We start from the raw sequence: 16,731 nt of genomic DNA, 5'->3' as shown, positions 1-16,731 counted from the left end.
TAATAAGTTAAGTGTTGCCGAGATGAGAATGATTAGGTGGATGAGTGGCTTTACACTTAGAGACAAAATGCGGAATGAATATATTCGTGATAGGGTTGGTGTAGCTCCTGTGATAGACAAAATTAGAGAAAGTCGTCTTAGATGGTTTGGTCACATTAAATGTCGACCATCTGATGATCCGATTAGGAGAGTAGATGTTTTAGATTCGTCTTGTGTTAAGAAAGGCAGAGGTAGACCTAGGAAGACTTGGGCTTATTGTATTAAAAATGATCTTAATTTACTAGAACTAAATGAAAATATGACACTAAATAGGACGCAATGGAGAAAAAGGATTCATGTAGCTGACCCCACGTAGTGGGATTAAGGCTTTGTTGTTGTTGTTGTTGTATTCTATAAAAAAATCTTTTGTAGAAAGAAAAGTACACTGCAACCCTTTTTAAACTATCATTCTTTTTGGTAGAAAAACATTGAAGTCTTGAATGATTTCTTGTTCATAGTTGGTTGAAAGATCTGCGATGTAGAGGATTTCAAATATGTTACAATTGCCAAACAAGTCAATCTTGTGGGCATTTTTTTCAGTACATTTGTGTTCTGGAAAGTAATATTGACATTGGTGTAAGCTATGCACCAACCTTGAAGTTGCAAATGTTGAATGAATCCATTGTATTGTTGTGATTTCTTAAATAAATCTATTTGTCGTGATAATGCTCTTTTGATCATCTCAAGCCCAACCAACTTCGACTAGATGATGCTGAGATGATTTCTTTGGCTAATGTTAACAACAATTCTGATTTGGACACTCTACTTGTGTTTTATGCTATCGGAAGGATCAAAGGAATTTGACCCACTTGGCATACCTACTTTTAAGTTTGTTTTGGCTATGAAGGTATTTAAGGGCTTTGTGATTTGTAGGAAGAACAGTAAGAATCACATCTTGTTCTTGTTCCAATAGGGTTTAGACCTCTTTTGGCACTTGTTCCTCTTATTGATTTTTCTTCTAGGACCACACAGCGTAGACTAAAATTGAGTTTTGAGTAGTTCTTATAAACATGGATTTGGACACAATTATTATGCCCACTGCCTCCTTTTGCTCCATCTTTTAGTGCCACAAGTAAAACCTGCTCGCCACCATGCTTCAAAATGAATGTGCTCTTCTAATCATTATGAATAGTGCTCTTGTCGCATCCATTTGGAAGATATCACACCCTCTCTTGCCTTGAAGTTTTTGGTTGATGTAAAATTTCACCAAGTAATGTTTTTCCACCTTGATTTTGTTTCCTTTTCGAAATCAAGAGAGCTTACAAGGTCTTGGATGAGTTAATATCAGTTGAAATGATGTTTTTGCAAATTCCTCCATGGATGATGGGTTTGCATACATTCCCTTATGTAGTGCATTGGGTGTGGAATATGCTAGTTGTGCACCTCATTTGATTCTTTTTCGATGGCCACACTCAACACTTGTTGGACGATAAGCAATTCACCTTCATTTGGATACAACTAGTGTCACACTCCAATTGACCCCCCTCCCTCAGATCAATCGCATTGTGACAGAGACAGATGATTCGCTGAGACTAAATTTTCACCAGCACTAGTCATGACTTGTTGAATTAGAATTCATTGAGTGATGGATTAGTCCAATTAAATTGTCGCAAACGCACACGATGTATTTCATTTTATTATTTTCTCCCATTCACATATACTTGGAAGCATGAAAAATCATATTGCCAAAATATATATATCTTTACAGAGCTTTTAAATCCAACATTGTAAAAATCTGTACCCAAAAGTCTTTATAAGTTCTCAAAACTTAATGCAAAAACTATACAAGTCATATTTGATTACTTGTCATAGTGCTCCTTACCCCTTCCCGAAAGTCAACAATATGAAGTGAGCTACAAAAAATTCAACGAAATAATGACGACTAAAATAAAATTTTATAGACTAAAAAAAATAACATGCATGCTCACGTGTAACTCATATAAATGTCCACAACACATGTCACAACATACTATAATTGTATAAAATATTTAAAATAAATCCATGTAATGCATGAATTAATAATTGCTATTTAAAACATATATTTATTCAATTCATTTGGAATCATAAGTATATTCATTAGTGTTATCAATCTAATCATATGCATATGAATGTCACTTGTAATTGCATAGATCTCAACCATTTTTATGTCAGCTGTTGAGTCGTCATCCAACCCAAAAATTACATTAGCTATTGATAAGTGTTGCCCCCAACATAAAAATTATCAATAACCACTGATACCAACTGTTTCTTACATTTCCTCCACCTCTGATTCCAATAGTTCCTATAGTTTCGTCTCCATTTGAATGCTATGATTTGAAAATCTCATTATTTTCTATTATCTGTACTTGCAAGTATTCATATAGTAACCTACCTATAATATCAATTATGACATTTCTTAAATCATAATTCCTATAACAAAAATTCATTATAGACATTACATATATTACATGCATGAATTATAATAAATGAATACTTGCGAACAATGATTTCATAAACAGATTTATCAGATTCATAACATAGTAAAATCATATGTATCGTAAGAATAAAATCAAGTATGCATTTGTATAGTCTATGATATTCATCCACAATATACAAAAAATTCTAAATGCAATAGTGTCAAACATAATCACATAAAAATTTATAGTTATTTTTCTTAAGTTAGCATTGTATTATTTCACCTAAATCGATGGTTTAGTCATACGAGTTTCCACATACTGGCTTAGAGCTCACGCTTAGTGAAAACAATCTGAAATTTGTAAACCTCGATGATTTTCATGATTTTTTTTTGTCTATATCATGATTTAACCTTAAATATAATTTTCTTACCTAAAATGAGTTTCTCGGCTTAACCAACCCTTTTCCGATACTCCAAATTCCTCTTGTGATTTTCATGATTTTTTTTTGTTTATATCATGATTTAACCTTAACTATAATTTTCTTACCTAAAATGAGTTTCTCGGTTTAACCAACCCTTTTCCGATACTCCAAATTCCTCTTCCCTCTATTTACTACTTTGATTTAATTTCAAACAGCCCTATCGAGAGGCCAAACCCAATTCGCAGCATCTGATACTAGTTCGCCCTATAGTGATCAGAAACAAAAAAAAAGTGAGAAATAACAAATGAAAATGTAGGGAAGGAAAGAAATATTTCAATTAGCACAAAAGTGAGATTTCTATTTACATATTTCGCCTCAGAAACCTAAATCATGACTTCCGTCTCCTTGCTCAGTCGTTCGCCCTATCTGTTAGATCCCGCTATAGTACCTGAGTAGAGAAACTCTCCAGGCATGCAAAAACGAAGTGAGAGTTAGGGGAAAATTAAAGGAATGCATGTTTTAATTTAATTCAAATTAATCGCAGCCATACGATATGATCTGGCCATTACATGCGAGGGAAAGTGTTAGAAAAGGATTGGCTGGGAATAGTCTTGCGATATTAGGAATTTAATTAAGGGATTTATTGAGGTTAATTAAGCTTATACTTTTAACAATTTATATCTCCCAATACTTTTATATTTTTGCATAGTACTATACATCCAATTGATCGATTTGACAGAATTTAATAAAATTAATTTGGTTGAATTTCTTAGGATGCAAATGACAGAATTTTATAAAATTAATTTGGTTGAATTTCTTAGGATGCAAAATTTGGGGTACATTTAAAATTACCAAAACTTTATCTGCTTCAACAAAATTGGGTGTTACTACTCTTCCCTCATAAAAATTTTGTCCTCGAAATTTCTGAATTATCTTTTGCATCTCTTCTTCTTTTTCTCACTTAACTTTTTTTCTCAGACTCATGTTTCCACTTTATCTTGACAAAAAAATTTACCCGTTTCTTAATTTCTTAACATCAATTTCTAAAATTTTCTCAAGCGCTTCAATATAAGTTAATTTTTTTTGCATGTTAATGTATTCATGTGAAACTTTGGTCTGAATTTGAAACTCTTTTTCTCAACATTGAAATGTGAAATACATCATAAGTGTCTGACATATCAGTAGGTAAAGCTAGCATCAGCAACTGTACCAATCATTTCTATCATTTTAAAAGGACTGATGTACCTGGGACTTAAATTGCTTCTCTGACCAAATCTGGTTGTATTTTTCATTATTCTGATTTTTAAAAATATAAATTCTCTAATTTCAAATTCTATTGCTTTGTGTTTTGGGTAATACTATTTCTGCTGTTGATGCTAAACAACTTTCAATCTGTATCTGATTAACATGTTTTTCTATGTGACTTGTCAACAAACTCAGGGTCTAACATTTGACGTTCATCCACTTCAAGCCAACTTAATGAAGTTTTGCATTGCCAACCATATAGTGCTTTATAAAGAGCCATTTTGATACTGAATTGATAGCTATTAATGTAGGCGAACTCAATCATCGATGTGTTCTTTCCAACTACTTCTAAATTCAAGGACATAAAACCTTAGTAGATCTTCCAATACCTTAATTATCTTTTTTTGATTGCCCATTGGTTTGTGGATGACATGTTGTGTTATGATGCAAATGCATATCCAAACCTTTCTGAATGATTAATGAAGTTCTGCATTTCCAGTCATACAACGCTTCACAAGAAGTCATTTTGATACTGAATTGATAACTATTACTGTAGATGAACTCGATCATAGGGATGTGATCTTCTAACTGCTTTTCTAAAGTCAAGCGCACAACCTCAACAAATCTTGTAGATCTTCTAATACTTGAATTATCTTTTTTGATTGTTTGTCGGTTTGTGGATGAAATGTTATGTTAAAATGCAAATGCGTATCGAAACCTTTCTGAATGCATTTTCACAGTCTAGATGTGAATCTTCTATCTCTGTCAGAAAAATTAAATTTCAGAATTCCATGCAATTTGATATTTTATTTACATGAATTTTTCTATCTCTGTCAGAAATTCCATGCAATTTGATATTTTATTTACATGAATTCCATGCAATTTGATATTTTATTTACATATAAACTGACCAATTTTTTAACTGAATCTGCCTAGATCGAGGAAATCCCATAAAAAAAATTCATTGCAATTTCTTCCCATTTCTATTCAAGTATAGGCAATAATTGTAGCAAACCGTTCTGTTTTATATGCTCAGGATTGACAATCTGAGAAGCTTGGCATTTAGACACATATTTAGCAATATCATCCTTTATACCTGGCCATCAAAATTTTAACTTCAAATCCTTTTATATTTCATGTTGTCATGTTGACTTGTGTACCATAAATCATAAGATTTATATAGGTTTATATTTCATGTTGTCCTGATGACTTGTGTACCATAAATCATAAGATTTATATAGGATTTTCTATTTTAAATCAGGATCAACAGGCACACACAACTACAACTTTTTTTTGATAACATCATTTTCATTAACAATCATATTTGACCTCATTCTCGATTCAAGTTGTTTTAGGAGTTTCAGATTTTCACTGTTAACTTTCTGAGTTGTTTTAATTCTATCCATTAAAGTTGGGTACACCTTTAACTGATGTAAACATCTCATATCGTCTGATCTTCTGATTTCCAGCTACAAGACATTAATTTCTCTAACAAATTTCATTTCCCAAGTAATAATCTAACTTGCACTACATGTGGATATACGACTTAAAACATTGACATCTACATTTGTTCATCCAAGTCAATATTATATCCAAATTGTAGTCCTTTATAAGCTCTAGCCATCTTCTCTGCCTTGTATTCAGTTTTTTTGTGAGCAAATATATTTCATACTCTGATGATCATTGGATACCTCATATTTTACGCCATACAAATAATGCTACCAAATTTTAAGAGCAAGAACTACAACAACTAACTCTAGAGCATGTATTAGATAATTTCTCTCATACGACTTCAATTGTTTGGATGCTTAGACCATTACCTTTTTATTTTGCATTAAAACACAACCCAAGCATCACAATGACACGTTGCTGTAAATCTTGGATTCTTTGTACCTAAACGAATAGCTAACACTAGAGTAGTGATCAATTGTTTCTTCTATTCTTAAAAAACTAATATTTTGTAATGCACTCAAATTCGTTACTTTTCCTATCAGCTTGGGCAACGACATAACTATATATGAAAAGCTTTTAACAAATCTCCAATAATATTTGGGCAACCCAATAAAATTGCATACTTCTGTACTATTCTTTGGATTAGGTCATTCTACAATAATTTTCACCTTCTGAGGATCTACTGATACTCCCTATCTGCCCAGAAATGCAATGTTTCACAATCAAAATTCACATTTCTGAAGTTTTGCATATAGTTGATTTCGCCTCAGTAGGTCTAATATTATCCTCAGATGTTTGACATGATCATCATTAGTACTTGAATATATTCAAATTTTATGAATAAATATAATGACAAATTGATATACATAATGCTTGAAGATTAGATTTATCAGGTCCATGAATACAACGGAAGTATTGATTAAGCTAAAAGTCATAATTAAGAATTCATACTGACCATATATGGTCCAAAAAACTATTTTAATTATATTTGTTTCTTTGACTATGATTTGATGATATCTCGATCTCAGATCAATCTGGGAAAATATGATAGCACCCTCTAACTGATCAAATAGATCTATTCTTGACAGTGGATATTTATTCTTGATTGTCACTTTATTTTGCTCTCTATAATTGATGCATGACCGCGTAGATCCGTCTTTCTTCATGACAACCAATATTAGCACATCAAGCTAAATTGTTAAGCTCGATAAAACCCTTATTTATTTGTTCCTATTATTGACATTTTAATTTATGCAATTCTTTCAAAAGCCATTCTATAAGAAGATTTGAAAATTGCAGATGTCCCCGACTACACGTCAATGCGAAATTCAACTTCCTGCTCTAGTGGCAGCTTTGACAACTTTTTAGAAAATTTATCAAGAAATTCTATAACTGGGATGTTCTTTAATTCCTGCCCATCGTTATTTAACACTTATACTTTGGCTAACACTACTAGCTCAACATTTCACAAATACTTTCCAATCTTCATTGCACTGATCAGAGAAGTTTGTGCATTTCAATCACATAAAATATATGACCTTTTACCATGCGAATTGAATCTCACTCATCGATCACATAAAATATATAATGACCTTTTACCATGCGAATTGAATCTCACTCATCTTTTTCAACATTCAATCATAGCAAAATTCTTTACTAACCAGTCTATTCTCAATATGACATCGAATGTTTGAATTGATATTATAATTAATTTTTCTTTCAACTTCTTATCATGAATGTTAGTATGCATGACATATTTTCTATTTGCATAAAAATTACTTCTCGAAGACATAATAACACATACGACAGAAGAAAACTGCATAATATTAAGAGATAAATTGTCATCAAACTAATCAGAAATGAAAGGATGCGATGCATTTGGATCCAATAAAACAGTGTCGGAACTGATCTTGAATAAAAAATATACTTGTAATAACTTTAAATAATTTAACTTCTTGAGGGGTAATCGCAAAAATTATAGCCTTCACTGCTTGCTCACTTCCGTGCTCTGAAGTTTCACCATTTTCTTTTGTTGAAGGTTTTCCTAAAAATTGTGTTTTGATTGACTAAGCGTCTTCCAAAAGTTTTTTAGGCTGTCCTTGTCCTTGAATTGTTGGTAGTCTACTATCTCTTATCTTTTATTGTACACAGTTCATCTGAAGATGTCCCGACTGTTCACATCTATTACACTTTCCCAAATTTATTAAACACTGATAAAAATGCTCAAATTTTTTACAAACCGGCCTTTTTGATTGAGGCTGCTTCTGCTTACCTTCTGATTTAATTTTCCTGCTTTGCAATTCTTCTACTTTGCCAAGATATTTTCTTTTGCTTGTCTGAGGTTGCCACCGTTGATTAGAAAAGTTCAGCTCATTTTCAATTCATTTACTCTATTAATTAGCACAGAGAAATTACTGATTTAAAACGAAGTCATTGCCAATCTCAAAAGATCTTTAAGGCCGCGTAGAAATCCATGATATTTCTGTTGCTATGTATTAATATAATGAGATGCATATCTAGAAAAAGAAATATATTCCACCTCATATTGTATAGCTGATCTAAACTCTTGAGTCAGATTAAAGAATTTATCTTACGGTATTAATCTAGCTGAAGGTGGAATGAACAAATCCTTGAAGGTTTTGGGAAAATTCTCCTCATAAATGTGTGAAAGAGGTGTCAGATAAAATTTCTCTCTTTATTGTGCATTTCATCACATTCTCAGTCTCACATTCTAGCCAACTATGAAAGTGGCTAGCATCACTTCTATTTTTTGGACAAATCATGCGATCCAAATTCTTCTCGACCTTGAATGACCAATTTTTGGCAGCTGTAGGGTCACTAACACCCTTGAATACAGATGGCTTGAATGTTTGAAAGATCATTAAGTGCTGATCAACTTTTACAAATTCAGATCCGAGCCCAATGTGTGTGGATGATCTTTCAATAACAGTCATTTTTTGTCAACTGAACAATGCCCTGCAACTTAGAGACTCTAGTTCCTCATTTTCCCTATTCTGATTATCATTTTTGTTCAATATATTTTCAGCTTGTACTTGCTCTGCAATTGGCCTAGGAAACTGACCCTCAGTACTTGTAATTCTTCTCTAGTCATTTCATCTGTATTGACACAATTTATTATTCAAATGCAATTTATCATATAATAATTGTCATGCATGCATGATTCCTTAAGTTATATGGGTTACTCACTTGAGATTCATCAACATATAGCTATGCATAAATCAATTTATGTTTGATCTCATTCTTATGTCTAAATCTAACATGCTTTCATCATTCTTTTCATCCAATAAACTCTCTTTGATAACACTTACAGACACACCCCAACTGAACCCTTTTTTAGGTTCAATCGTGGTGCGACAAAGGTTGATGATTCTGTCTGACTAAATTCTCACCAGCACTTATTTTGACTTGCAGAATCAGGACCCTATAGGTGATGAACTAGTTCGACTAATTCGGTACAAATGTGCATGTACATTTCATTTCATAATTCATTTACATTCACATATATTTTGAAGAGTAAAAAATTATATTACCTAAAATATATTTATATATCTACAAAGAATTATTAAATCAAACATAATAAAAGTACATAACCAAAAATATGTACAAACTCCTAAGACTATAATGCAAAGGCTTTACAAGCAATATACAGTTACTTGCCTTGGTGCTTATTACCCTTTTTTGAAAGTCAACAATGTAGAGTGAGCTACAATAAGCTTAGTAAAATAATCAAGACTAAAATAAGATTATATACACGGAAAAGAAACAATGTACATGCTTTTTTGTAATTTATTTACATACCCACTATACATGTTACAATATATTATAATTGTATAAAACATGTAAAAGAAAAGACATGTAATACAAGAAATTTTGACTGTTGTATAAAATATGTATTTCATGCATTAATGTGTAATCATAAGTATATTCATAAGTATCACCAATCTAATAATAGAAATGCTACTTGTAATTATATAGACCTCAAGTATTTCTATGTCATGTAATTGGATCGTCACCTTACCCAAAGGCTACATCAATTGTTTATAAAGGTTAGTCCCCCCCCCCCCCCCAACATTTTATTTATCAATAGCTATTATAGTACTAACAATTCACCATATTTTGTCCCGGTTTGATCTCAATGGTTATCAGAGTTTCGTCTCCGTTTGATTGCCATGAGTCAGGAATCTCAACGTCCATATCATCTGTACTTACAATTATTTATGAAATAACTTACTTATAACGCACCAATGACATTTTTTAAATCATAATTCTTGTAATAAGCATTCGTCTGAGTCATTTTATATATTATATGAATGAATTATAGTAAATGAATTATAGTAAATGAATACTTAAAAGTAATAATTTATAAACATATTCATTAAAATCATAGCATAGTAAAATCATGGATATCCTAAGGAACAAATCAAGTTTGTATTCGTATGGTTATGCAAGTATTCATGCCAATATGCAGAAAATCTAAATGTAATAATGTCAAACATAATCACATGGAAACCAACAGAGTTATTTTTTTTAAAGTTGGCATAGGATTATTTTACCTTAGTCGACGGAGCAGCCTTGTGAAGAGTTATCCCAAGCTTACCTCAAGCTCACCGCCTAGTGTAAAGAACCTAGAATTTGTAAACCTCATGGATTCACATGACTTCTTCACTTTTATCATGATTTAACTGTAAATTTAATTTACTTCTCAAATAGACTTCTCAGCATAACCGGCCCTTCTTTGATACTTCATATTTCTCTTCAATCTTCTTTTATCTAACCTTCCTTTCTTCCTCTTACAACATTGGTTTACTTGTAAATAGCCCTAACGAGAGGCTAAACCCCCATTCACAGCTTCTGAGACTAGTTCGCCTCATGTTACAATGACCAGAAATAAAAGGGTGCTTCTATTTGTGACAAACATCAAGATGAAAATATAGGGAAGGAAAGAATTGTCTCAATTAGTATGATTCCTCTCAATTAATATGAAAGTGAGATTTCTACTTATGTATTTCACCCCAAAAACCTAAATCGCAAGTGTCGGCTCCTTGCTCAGTCGTTTGCTGCATCTATTCAATCTCGCTACAGTACTTAAACAGAAAAACAATCCAGACATGCGAAAATAAAGTGAGGGATGATGGAAAATTAAAGGAATGCTGCTTTTGATGTGATTCAATTAAATCTTAGTCATGTGATAAGATCCAGTTGTTGCATGCGCGAAAAAATGCGAGAAAAGGGTCAGGTGGGAACAGTAACGAGATATTAGGAATTTAATTAAAGGCTTAATTAAGGTTAAGTTTATACTTGTAACAATTTATATCTTCCCATACATTTACAATTCATTCAAGTGATAAATATTAAATTGATGATTTGACGTGTAAAAATTAATAAAATTGATCTGGTTGAATTTTGGGGATACGAAATTGAGGTATATTTTAAAATTACCAAACTTTTACATGCTTTAACAAAATTAGGTATTACAACTAGTGTTCACCTTTTTTTTTCATTCTTCATCATTATTTTCTTTGGTTGCTTCTTCAATGAGAGGAATGATTCTGCGATTGGAGAAACTAGAACCAATGTGGCCAAATCCCAAGTCCTGAAATATTTGATGAGTTGAAAGTTTTAAATAGATATACTCGAAATTTCTCTAAAAAGTTATAACCTATTTTTCACACATTTTAAAAATAACTCAATATATTTTTGCAAACTTTTATAATTCATTTCCATCATTTTGAAATATAGAACTGAATCTGAATTTCAAATATACAAAAGTTATTTAGTTAGTTGAAGAGGAAAGGGATGGAAGAAAAAATGAAAAAGAAGAGGAGAAGAGGAGAAGAGGAAGAAAGAGAAGAGTAAAGTTCAGGTAAGGAGAAAACATGCGAACAAAAGAGGAAAAGGGAAAAGATGAGGAGAGAAGAAGAAAAGAGCGGAAGAAAAGGAAGAGAAGAAAAGAAGAAGAAGAGAATGGGAAGGAGAAGAAAGGAAGAAGAGGGGAATGAAAGGAAGGAAATGGGGAAAGCTAGGAATTCAGGCAAGAATTTGATATTCTAGTCATCTGGATCCATTCCTACATCGAACTCTGCCAGTATCCCTGTAAACTCCCTTTGTGGATTCCTTTCTTGGCTTTATCTGGTACTGAATTCTAGAGCGGCGGGGCCAAGATTACTTATCACTGACGTTTTCCCTGTAGAACGAATTCAGATCCTTGTCCCTATCTCTCTTTCGAATCTCCAGATTGCAGTCGAGGGTAATCTTCCATTGAATTCCAACATCAATTTTTTGCGAGCCTCTGTTGAAGCCGATTGATCTCTCACTATATTACCTCTTGGGTAGGTTCTAACATGTATCTCCGTGGTGGCATGATTAGAGTTTGGAATTGGAAGTGGTAGTTGAGAATCGGATGAAAAAAAATTTGGTGAGGGGTATGACGGATGCTTGGAAACCCTAGGATAAGACTAGGGTTAGACTTACCATAATTCAATTGGAAACACAAAACAGAGACAAATTTTATTATTCAAAATAGATCTGATTACAATAAAAAATCAAATGGAACTAGGAAATACAATAACATCAATATTCAACTAGCCGGGTAGGAAGATCCGGGGACAGTAGTGGTGTCGGCGTGCTGATTGATGGCTGAAGTGGGATAAAGGTAAGAAATAGGTGGCGGGAAGCAAGAGAAGAGGGAGGGGATAAGAGGTCAGTGACTGGATTTGCAGAAAGCATGTAGGGCGACCGACATCTATAAAAGGGAAGTAAAGGGGGGGGCGGGGGGGTGCTAGGGTGGCTGGCGAGGGGGGTGGGGCAAGAGTGGATTGGGAACAATGGGAGAGGTGACCGACGATTAGGAGTTGGTTGGAAGGTTGTATGGAGACCGACGACTGGTATTGGGTAGGAGGGGTTAATATGGCTGGCGGCTGGATCACAAAGGTAGGGAGCGAGTGTCCGGTGGCTAGGAGCAGGTGTGAAGGTTGCTGGACGACCGATGGTTGGAACAGGGAAGGATGGGTTAGGGTAGCCGACTGCTGAATTAGAAAGGAGTGGAGATTGCGGCTGATGGCTAGGAGCAGGTAGAAGGGGAACATGGATGGAATCGATGAGATAATCATCACCTCGAAGCTAAATACAACGGAGTACCAGTTGTCCTCGAATACAACCCTAGTGAAGGGAGATGCCTGTAGGAAGAAATCTGGAACAAAACCAAGAATAAACCCTAAGTCAACAAGCTCACATATTTATAATAGATAGGCTGGAAAAAGTGGGGCAAAGGGCGGTAGTCCAGCCCACTAGCTGGCTTGCCGGAACTGGTTGGTTAAGCCCATATTCCCTGTTTCAGATAAATTAATGAATGATTAATATAACCAAGTAGAATTTGGTGGATGTGAGAATGTGAACATGTATTTGCATCAAAATTTGTAAGGATAAATTGAGTAATGGATACACTTGAGGAAGGGTGGAAGTAATATCAATTCAATAAGGTGGATTCAATAATTTGGTCGTGTATAATAAATAATATAAAAGACATATATTTGACGGCTGTCAAAATTAATATTGATAGATTTTAAAGAGAGGTAGACCTTTGTAATTTGAATAGTTTTTGCTTAAAAAGATTTGTGTGGAATAGATTTACTACCTCTTGCAACGCTCAGTAGAATGAAAATGTGGATTCATAAAAGCCGGCCCAAAATTGTTAGAATGGGGCTAATGATATTGATTATTACAGTGATAATGTTGCATCTTTGGAACTTCTCTTAAAGTTCTGCATTGTTTCTTCAATACAGGGATTTTGAGTCTTCAGTTTCATTGCATGATATGGTAAAGGATGCTTATATACTCTGGCTTGAAACCGTCATTTTCTCCTAGTTTACTTTTTTAACGACACATTGTTAGGCCACTTTGCAATCCTTCTTATTGTTTCCTGCTTTGTTCAAATATATGTATGCAATTCATTCATCCCTTTTTTGTGAATGCCTTGATTCATCTTAAATATGTTTATAAGTGAACCTCGCTGCTGTGCCTTAACTGGGGCTAAAATATAAAAAGAAGATGAAAGCAAAAATGGCTGAAAAGGTTCAGCAAGGAAGATAACTATTTGTTTCTAAAATTTTCCAAAAGGGTTATGTAAGTTCCAAGGGAAGGTTGGCTGGCTGGAGGGAGGAGGTGGGGGGGCAATATCTGGGTTTTTTTTGTTTTTTTTTATTTTTAAACTTTATCTTTATTTTTAAACTTTTATATGGATAACTAAATTTATTTGTGTAAAAAATGCTTGCTTTATTAGTCCTTTTTTTGGTCTACAGATGTATCAAAAGTGCGGGCAGCTGGAAAAAGCAGTTGGCATCTTAGAGGATTATATTAATGATCATCTTGTTGAAGCTGATATAAGTATGTTTGACCAGCTGATTTCCTTGCACATGGAAAATAGTTCATATAGCAGTGCTGTTCAGCTGATTGAGAAGGCAAAATTAGCCTTTGATTCAGACAAAGAGTTGCCATTTTGTTTGAAAGCTAGAAAGGCTGTTTGCCATGCGCATCTAGGAAACCTGGGAATCGCTAAGGTGTGATTTACCTGCTTTATGCTGAGAAGTTTTTGACATGAACTTTGTGATGGTCTATTAATGCTTTTTAAACATTTTTCTATGCATTGTTCAATCTTATTTTAATTTTGTTTCCACCTCATATTTATCATTGAATTGAGTTTTGGCTTTCACTGATGCGCTACAATTATTTCTTGTTGATTCCTCTGGTTCCATAACCTGTGTAGCCATTTCATGTTACAATATTTGTGTATTCTAGACTACTCTCTCTCAAGTTATCATCACCATTACTACTATTATTATCTTTTTATTTGAGGGCTATGATGTGCTAAGTAAGATCTAAAATTTGTCAGGATTTTCTTGAAGATTTACGGATGGGGAATTTTGAAAACCACTATGACTTGGTTAATGAAGTTGCTGATACATTTCTAACTCTTGGTCATTACCAGTATGCTTTAAAACTGTACTTGATACTTGGTGGGACAACTGGTAATGAAAAAGTAAGTTTATTTCCTTTTACATTTATGAAATCCATTATGTGTGGGTTAGTCGTTATTATTGTTATTATTTTTATTATTATTATTTTGTAATAACTCATTTCTTGAATTTTTTTCTGAATTGGATATAACTCGTTTATTAGTTGTTTTCCTGAAGTGAATATATATGCTTAATTAGCTGGTTTTACATGCATTTGTTAATCAATGAAGCTTAACAGCATTCGTTCTTCGTTAGCTGCTTATTTACATAAAGAGTATTGCTACGTGTATTTACCTTAACATATTTATATTAGTTTTATTATTTAACATTATATGTGTCATGGAAAGTTTCCCATATTCTAATTTCTTTGAGCTAGAAGTTGCTTCTGAAAATATTTTAAGTCTGATTGCATTTTTAGAAGCTTTTTATTTTGATTTCGAAATATCTAATATCTCCTCTCCCAATGGTGGCCAATTTTCAATTTCTTTTTTGTTCTCTTTCGGGAGTAAATCTTAGGAAATATGTCAATGAATTTTTTTTGTTTTTGGCAAGTTACTATTGAAGCGCTCTAAACAATGGCGCAATAGAGGTGAACGATTCAGTTAAACATAATTCTCGCCAACATTAATTCTGATTAGCACAAATCATGACTTAGTTTGTGACAAATTAGTCTCGCTCAATAATTGTAAAGATTCACAATCTACTTCGATTCAAATTTATTCACATTCTCAACAGAGGGAAACTTGAATAATAATATTACAAAATATTTACACATCCTTAAATGTCTTCACAACCCTTTCAAAATTTTACAACTCGAACATTGCACAATGTCATACTTGGCTAATCGCCCTGTGCTTCTTAACTCTCCCTAAAAACTAACAACATATAAAGTGAGCTACAAGCTCAATGAAATAATCAGTGCTCAAGTAAAATTTTATAGATTAAATAAAACAATGTGCATGCTCAACCATGACTAATATGAGTGACAATAGTACTTAATAAACATATTTTAATCACATGAAATATATTAAAATAAGGGTATAAAAGCTGTAAGCAGTAAACAATAAATAACTGTAACAAACATATATTTCATTCGTTCCTTGTACAATCATATAAATGTATTTAATTAATTTATACTCGATGTCCGTCGTCTTGGAAATATCACTTGTATACTAAATTTATTTCTTTGGGTCGTAGCTACAACTACTGATAAATGTTGGTCGTCTCCCAACATATAAATTATCAACAACTCCCTAGTACCAAAAGGTCCATTTCAATCTAAATATAAAGTGTCGGGAATTCTATAAGTTTTTCTATAGGTATAAGTATACATGTAAGCAATTGGTTTAATGATCATGCCCACCAATTCATTAAAAGCACAGTAAAATTAATAATATAAATAGTAATTACTCATATACATTTGTATGACACAACAACAACAACAAAAACATAGATTATTTTTCTATCTCATTTACATTTGTATGACACAACAACAACAACAAAAACATAATTTCTTTTGGATGACAAACTTAGTTCACCAATAACATTCAAGCCTTTCGAATTCAGCAGAAAGAGCCAAACGATCTCCAAATAACCCACCAACAGGCCCACAGGTGGGGGATAAAAAGAAGCTGACCTATGCCTACTAATCTCACGGCTAGAGGGCAAAACCGAAAGCCACAAGGGTAGTGTCCACCGAACAAGGCTCACGGCCAAAGTAGCAAAAGGAAAATCAACTCAAGCATTGCCAAAGTATTGCCTTTGACATATATAAGAGAGTGAATGGACAAGCTTTCATAAATCATCTAAACCGGCTCCAACTTCACCCAGTAAGACATAAGGAAAATGCTCAATTCATTTTTAATCACCTCACTCTATAGGTAGATAGTGCAAATATACTTTTGGATGCATAAAAAACATTCAAGCTACTCAGACCCAACAAAAGAGCCACACTATCCCAAGCAACCTCTTAATAAGCTTACGGGTAGGCATAGGAGGGTACAGCCACCCAACAAGCCTCTTGAATAAGGACAACACAAATCACAAACCTGGCCATCGGGCAAGGGTTTAAAATGAGCCAAACCGAGCCCTAAACCAAGGCCAAAAAAAAAAAAAAAAAAAAAAAAAAAAAAAAAAAAAAAAAAAA

General features: G+C 33.2%; 1 protein-coding gene across 1 annotated transcript in view; it reads left to right on the top strand.

The window, feature by feature from the left end:
- LOC110030482 (general transcription factor 3C polypeptide 3) overlaps positions 1-16,731 on the top strand; it is a gene marked incomplete in the record, with an annotated part of 67,975 nt that overhangs the window by 22,617 nt on the left and 28,627 nt on the right. The window contains 2 exon segments of the mRNA XM_020733210.1: positions 13,872-14,129; positions 14,462-14,608. Coding sequence (XP_020588869.1) covers positions 13,872-14,129; positions 14,462-14,608 — 405 coding nt within the window.

The sequence above is a fragment of the Phalaenopsis equestris genome, unplaced genomic scaffold (assembly GCF_001263595.1).
Source record: "Phalaenopsis equestris unplaced genomic scaffold, ASM126359v1 Scaffold000725, whole genome shotgun sequence".
Lineage (NCBI taxonomy): Eukaryota > Viridiplantae > Streptophyta > Magnoliopsida > Asparagales > Orchidaceae > Phalaenopsis > Phalaenopsis equestris.
Note: the sequence above shows the minus strand (reverse complement) of the source record. Positions and strands in the feature narration are given on the sequence as shown.